The 7,021-nt window shown below is 39.0% G+C and overlaps 1 protein-coding gene across 1 annotated transcript in view; it reads left to right on the forward strand.

Annotated features, from left to right (window-relative positions):
* Positions 1 to 7,021, forward strand: part of tpr (translocated promoter region, nuclear basket protein) — a 28,716-nt gene that overhangs the window by 2,263 nt on the left and 19,432 nt on the right. The window contains exons 2-19 of the mRNA XM_015380900.1: positions 78 to 182; positions 412 to 476; positions 738 to 828; positions 1,000 to 1,103; positions 1,369 to 1,533; positions 1,686 to 1,778; positions 2,030 to 2,110; positions 2,225 to 2,312; positions 2,392 to 2,529; positions 2,632 to 2,726; positions 4,141 to 4,338; positions 4,423 to 4,530; positions 4,606 to 4,829; positions 4,911 to 5,074; positions 5,286 to 5,395; positions 5,509 to 5,657; positions 5,769 to 5,931; positions 6,666 to 6,800. Coding sequence (XP_015236386.1) covers positions 78 to 182; positions 412 to 476; positions 738 to 828; positions 1,000 to 1,103; positions 1,369 to 1,533; positions 1,686 to 1,778; positions 2,030 to 2,110; positions 2,225 to 2,312; positions 2,392 to 2,529; positions 2,632 to 2,726; positions 4,141 to 4,338; positions 4,423 to 4,530; positions 4,606 to 4,829; positions 4,911 to 5,074; positions 5,286 to 5,395; positions 5,509 to 5,657; positions 5,769 to 5,931; positions 6,666 to 6,800 — 2,276 coding nt within the window. The remainder of the gene's footprint in view (positions 1 to 77; positions 183 to 411; positions 477 to 737; positions 829 to 999; positions 1,104 to 1,368; positions 1,534 to 1,685; positions 1,779 to 2,029; positions 2,111 to 2,224; positions 2,313 to 2,391; positions 2,530 to 2,631; positions 2,727 to 4,140; positions 4,339 to 4,422; positions 4,531 to 4,605; positions 4,830 to 4,910; positions 5,075 to 5,285; positions 5,396 to 5,508; positions 5,658 to 5,768; positions 5,932 to 6,665; positions 6,801 to 7,021) is intronic.

Here is a 7,021-nt window from a genome sequence, read left to right on the forward strand (position 1 = left end):
GCTTTCTTTCTCAGGTAATATTACCTTCAATTTTTCTCCAATTGCTTACATGTCTGCTGAATGTTTTGTCTCCTTAGAGCAACAGTACTTTGATGTTGAGAAGAGACTGACAGAGAGTCAGGAACAGATACTTTCTGCCACAAAAGACCTGCAGGTCCTGAAAGAGGAGAATAAAAAACTAAGTGAGTTCTTTTTTTAATCTGTATAACCAGTCATTTAAACTTTAATGTACATTGTAACGTAAAAGTACAACATGTGGACCTGTTTTCTTTCAGATCTTAAGTTCAATGTTTAAAGATTAATAAATGACAGGTCTAAATGGAAAATAATGTCACAAATCTGACTTATGCTCTCTCTACTTTTACCTAACCTTGAGAAACCTTTTTTTTCTGAATATTTATCTCTGTGCAGATGAAGAGCTGAGCACTCTGAAGGGAACAGAGGATGAGTCTAGTGAAGATAAACAACCAAAGCAGGTAAGGCAACAGTAGTTATGCTTGGCCAGCTGACAGGGACACACAAGCTTACTTCAGATATTTAAAAGTTGGCAAAAAAAAATCTAGCTTAATTTATTTTATAGCACATAATTTTGAACAAATATGATTGTTTAAGCTTATTTTTTTGGCTTTGCTCTAAAGCGAACCTTCGTAATTTTAGCTTTGATCACTGATAACAGTAAATGCGATTTATTCTTTATTAATTTAATAGGGGGAAATAATCTTTTCTTTTCTGTGCAGCAAGCAAAGTCTAAATATGAAATTGAGGCGGAGAGGAGAGAACTGGCGAGGCTGCTTGAGAAGAGGACGCAGGAGGTGGAGAACCTTACAGGTAATATAAGCATCACTTTCTCAGTTTAATGTCTTAGGGCTGCCAAACTGAAATCTATGTGGTAATTATGTTGGTCTTCTGTTATGTTTTGAAGACAATTTTCTTATGTCAATATTTTGGTAATAGCTTTTAAAGAACTGCCTTATCTTTTTTTATCATTTGTGTATGTAGAGGACTTGAAACGTCTGAATGAGAAGCTTACAGACACCAGTAAAGTAAAGATGGAGCTCCAGATGAAGCTGGATGAAATACAGTCATCAGCAGCCTCTGTGCAGGTAGTAGAATGGTTGTTATAAAGTAATTTTATCAAAGTCATTATGCGTCTTTAACTGCCTCATGTTCAATCTTAAAACCAATAACTTTGATCACTCTTGTGAAAATGTTATGCTCCCTGTACAGTTTTATGCTGCTTCATTTTGAATAATCATATAAAATCCAACTACATACATTAAAGATTATTTAAGTGGTGTAACAAGGCATTATGCAAAGCAAAAGGGGCTCTTTTTTATTTTTCTTACAAATACAATATTGTAATTGTAGCACAGAGAGAAACGGATGGAGCAGGAGAAAGAGCTGCTGGAGAAGAAAATCGAGTGGCTGACGGCAGAGCTGTCGGAAAAAACCGAGGAGTTACTGAGCACCAACAGAGAGAAAGGCAAGGAGATACTGGAGCTGCAGGGCAGTCTGAAGAGCAGCAACGACCAGGTGAAAAACGACTAAACACAGATGGTTTGATAGATATACAGACATACATTTGGCTTCTATGTGTGGGTCGGTTTTTATTAATCAGTCGTCATTAGAGACATGATTCTGCTCAGATAACAGCGCTTACGCGTTGTGTTGTTTCTCTCCAACAGGTGACCAGGCTTGAAAGTCAGCTTGCCTCTCTGAAAGAACTGAGTGACAGCCAAAGCAGGAGAGCTGACGAGCTCAATAACAAACTCAAACAGGTAAAACTGAGTTTGAGGTTTACAACTAACACTAGATATGGTTTTCAGAATTAAAAAGATACAAAACATTTAATATCCGAAAGCAGCAACATTATTGCAAGGTGTAAAAACATAGTCTTCGGTAATGTGAAGATGGCAAAATGTATTTACATAGAGGAGACATATCAATTGTTAACTTAATTTTGTTCTTCTCTCTCCTAAATGTTTTCTTTTTTTTTTCTTTACCTATTTTCTACTATTTATCCTTCAAGGCGAAGGACGAACAGTTTGCTATGGAGGAGAAGTATCGCACTGAGCTCAACGCCCATGTCAAACTGTCATCACTCTATAAGGTCAGAGTCACCTTGAGTACGAAATGATATTCAATAAATCACAATGCCGTCACCTTTTTAATTCCCTGATGCTAATGTTGGTCAGAGGCATGTAACACCCTTTCCTTTCTCTAGGGTGCAGCAACTGACATGGAGACTAAGAACCAGGAGCTGAGCAGGGCAGTGGAGGAGCTCAGCAAGCTGGTTAAAGACACAGGAGAAGGTAGGAGGCTTCAGCTACATCCCTCCATATGCTAAGCTTCACTAATGAGCTGTAACGGACTGATGTTGTGTCTTTTCAGCCAATAAGACTCTGGAGAAGAAAGTGTCAGATGCTGCAGAGCAAAAAAAGCAGCTTGAGGCGGAACTTGGAGAGAAGATCAAGAAAATGGAGAAGGAGCTGGAAAATGCAGTAGTGAAGGCTGCAGGCAAACACTGCTGTATGTACCTGCACTTTCTCTAACTTGTAGACATCCTATGATTAATGCCCGTTTGTGCTGGTAACAGTGCTGATCCTGCTGCTTATGTTTTTACCACTGCAGGCGGTTCTTCTCTGACAGAAGAACAGTTAGACGCTCTGTGTCCATCAGCTGCTGCCATCGCTGCTATTGTCAAGCCCGGAATGAAGTTTTTCGATGTAAGTTATAAATCCAGTAAAGATTTGTAGATTCCTATAAAGCACCTTGCAAAAATGCACAGACCAACAAGGAGTAGAGCATAGATGTGTTGCCAATTTATAGAAGATGTGCGATTTATGAAGTTTAGAAATTGAAATCTAAACATTATGCATAATATGTTAAACTGCCTCTTCATGGATTGGATTTGCAGTTTGTATGTGATGTCTGCACCAGCTTTCTACATATGGAGACTTCAGTATTGTCCCTATCTGCTTTGCTTAGTAGAACAGATTCAGTCAAATTTGACTGAGTGTCTTAAACATACATTTTCAAAAGTTTTGCCACTAATGTTCAGTTTGATTAAGGTCTAGATGTTGACTGGGCTGTTAGAAAGCATTAGTATGCTTTAATCATGACCATCCATTAAAGCCCTGCTTGAACCTCCTTTCCAGTCTAAAGGTGTTTGCAGCCTTTATCTGGTGTTTCTTCCATGATCGCTGTGTATTTAGATTCCTCCATTCTACCTTCAACTCTTGATTCATTGCCTCCCTTAAAGAAAAGCAACCTCCATGTTTTACAGTAAAGATGTTGTCTTCAGGACAATGTTAGTTTTCCTTCTCATTTACTCATTTAGTTTTCTAGAGGAAGTATCGCCTCTCGTCCAAGAGGCTTTTACAGTTCTGACTGAAGGGGTAGGGATCTCTCCACCACCAGTTAGAACTGAAGCAGATTCTTCCACCTGTGTCGTGGATCTTCCCATTGATCCAGAGATATCATATAGCATCTTTATAGCCGCTTTCCCGAATAACTCCTTTTTCACCTTTCTTTGCCTTTTATTAAACCCTTTCCATTCTTTGATGATTAATCTTACTGCATAAAAAAAGCTGTAAATGGATCAAATCCCAGTGGTTCTTTAATGACTAACGTTGGGACTAATGATTGAAGTTATCTGCACAGGATTTTATTTTGTGACATCAGAATAAAGACGGCCTTATACAATTGGATCTTCTACTCAAGAGTTCTATTCCCATAGACATTTAAAAAAAAGGTTTTCAACCCTGAAGAATAATTTCTCTTTCACACAACACTCATTCTTTACTATGCGTTGGTCTGTCCTAAATCCCATTAACAAGTTCTCATTTTAATTATAATGAGACAAAAGGAACCAATTGAAGCAGTTTAATTACTTTTATCAGGGATTTCTGTCTGTTTGCTTTGGCAGGACTCCACATTTTATTGTTTGTGACCATTATAAACATATATTATTTCTTAATTTCTAATCACCTGATTATTGTTTATTTTTGTACGTTCTAAAATGCGATCAATGAAGTTATGTGTGTTGTAGACCTTTTAAACTGGCACAGGCCAGTGGAGCCTGGCTCTTTAATCTGTCACCTTTCTGAATAATTTTTCCCTGCTATGTTTTCTTCGTAGCTTTATAATGCATATTCAGAGTGCCAGACCCAGCTGCTGCTTGAGAAGCAGGAGACGAGGAGGGTGAGCAAGGTCCTGGATGAAATAGTCCAGGAGGTGGAGTCCAAAGCACCTGTACTCAAGCGGCAAAGAGAGGAGTATGAGAGCATGCAGAGGTCAATGGCATCCCTGTGCAACAAACTGGAACAAGCTCGAGCTGTGGGTTTGAATGATTTGTGCATAAATGTATCCACACTTGAGTAATTTTCATAAAAATATTCAATAACTTTTTTCTGCTATCAGGAGATCTACAGTCTGCAGAAAGAGAAGGATGAGGCCAAACAAAGCTTTCAAGCAATGGAGAGAGATAAACTCAAGGCAGAGAGATACCTGGAGGACACTTCTACACAGGTATGCTGTGCTTCTTTTAACTCGATGGCAGTAAGATAAAACTCCAGTTTTAACGTGTTAATCTTCCCGGTCCAGCTTTGTAATCTTCTGTTAGAGTTGGAAGTAGCACGCGGTAACAGGGTGTCCAAAGACGACGGCAGCTCCTCCGACATTTCCAGCACCTCAGAGGTGAACAGCTCAAGCTTGCTGTCGTTCCGCAGTGTGATGGAGCTGCAAACACAGAACCAAAATCTGCTGGGGAGACTACGAGAGCTAGAGGAGGAGAAGAGCAGAGAACAGGCCAGGGAAACAACAGCACGGTAAGGAACCCTATCAGTGTATTTTTTGTATGTTTTACAGAAGTGCTGAGAAAGATATTTTTTACTTTTTACCTGTTGTAGCGTAACAGAGCTGCAGTCCACGGTGGATAAACTCCAGAAGGAGGTGGAGCAGCTGAGAGAGCAGAGGAACCAGCAGAAACAGCTAGCAGACTCCAACGCTAGGCAGAGAGACATGTTCAAGGCACTGCTGACTCAGAGCACAGGCTTCAGCCTGCCTCCTCAAGGTGACATCAGAGAAAGAAATGTTTTCTTCTCCTCCAGTTGGGAATTTTTGGTGGACTAGCAGTTTTGTGATTCACAAAATGGAAATATTAAAACAAGAAAATAAGTTGTTTAAAATGTCATTGTTAGATTCAAAGGAATGTGAGACTAATAGATGGGATGTTCTCCTTTGGCCTTTATTAAAAGGATAATATCCTGATGTTTTTCTTACAGGTCAGGAGTCTTCTCCCCATCCTCCAGCCCCCGTTACTCGCTCCACTCCTCAGAGAGCCGCTGCTGCAGAGTCGACGCAGACTGCTCAAACAAAAGCTGCTCTAAAACAGGTAGGCATTGTCAGCAGTAGGTTTTTTTTTTTTTTTTGGTAAATTTTATTTAGACTGTTAACATGGTATGGGAATCCATTTGTTGGTCTGAGTGTAAATTTGTTTACTTCCAGCTCAATGATGCTTTCACCTTGTATAAGAAGGAGAAGGCTGAGAACGACCGAATGCTGAATGAAACAAATGACCGCTTGCAGAGGCAGCTGACAGAGCTCCGCTCCAGCCATGCCAAACTCACCTCTCAGCTCAACTTCAGTAACAAGAGGTGCAATTAAACTTAGAAAAAAAGCTATAAAATCTGGTTTTCTCTATTTTCACTTTGTAACAAACTGTTTCCGTCCTCGGCTCTCAAAATTGTTTCCCTGTTATTTATCAGGCATGATATTCTTCAAGAAACTGTATTGGCGTACCGCAGAGAGATCACTGCTCTACAGACGAGCAACCAGAAAATGACGGCCACCGGCCAACGACAAGAGCACATCATCCACACAATGATCCAGGACCTACGAAGGGCTAATGAAAAATTAGCACTGGAGCAGGTGAGGAAGAAGAGTTTTGGGAGACAGTTCTCAGTTCAAACTGTAATCTGTATCACCTTTAGACATTTTATACTTGATTCTCAAATTGGTTTAAGAGATTCAAACATTATAAAAACTGGTTACAGTCTAACTTGCTTTGTACTGATAATTCAAGCATGGATCTGAGATCTAAAGTAATGTCATAAGTATTTGGTGTGACTTAATTTTCATTAAGACTTATTTAAGCAACTGGTTGGAATAAAACAGAGCACTCTTCTATTAAAACAACTAATTCTCTTTAAATTGAATTAATTGTAGATTTTCTGTTAATTCTACATTTTTTTTTTTTTAAACCTCACTTTAAGTGAAGTCTTATCCATATTTTAGCGAATAAATGTGCTTGACAATACTTTTAAAATACAGTTTTTTTTAGATTTGGGTGTCATATTAGACTTTTTAAAACCTCTCTGATTACATTTTTTTGTATGTTTTTTGTTTTATGTTTAACAAAGCTAGAAGGCAATTTTCAGTTAGATTAAAACAGGTTAAGTGCTTTGTCTTTGATTCTTAACTGCACCGTACAGCTTTCTCAGATTTGGTTTATGTCAAAGGAATCAGTAACCGGCAACTCCCCACTCTGCAACAGAATACTTTGGATTTATTGTTGTTTGGATTAATTTCACAGTTGATAAACCAACAACTGTGTTAAGCTTTTCTTTGCATGTCTACATCCTGTCTTTTTTCTTGTTCTTCAGGCGCGTGTGGAGAATCTGACCAAAGAGAGAGACATGTTACGACAGGCAGAGCATCGCCTCAATAAAGAAAAGGAAGCTGTTCTGGCCGAACAACGCAACCAGAACCTGCTGCTAACCAACCTCAAGAGCATACAGGTATCAGCCCAAATTACACTGTTCTCCTTTCCTCATCAACAGCCTGTTCAATAGCAGCTGCCTATACAAGCATGTTGGTGATGTTTAGGATTAATCATAATTACATTTATCTAAGTTTATTAGCTGTTGATAAATATATATTTTGAATCTCCTTCCTTCCTTCCTTCCTTCCTTCCTTCCTTCCTTCCTTCCTTCCTTCCTTCCTTCCTTCCTTCCTTCCT

The sequence above is a fragment of the Cyprinodon variegatus genome, unplaced genomic scaffold (assembly GCF_000732505.1).
Source record: "Cyprinodon variegatus isolate N-32 unplaced genomic scaffold, C_variegatus-1.0 Scaffold224, whole genome shotgun sequence".
NCBI lineage: Eukaryota > Metazoa > Chordata > Actinopteri > Cyprinodontiformes > Cyprinodontidae > Cyprinodon > Cyprinodon variegatus.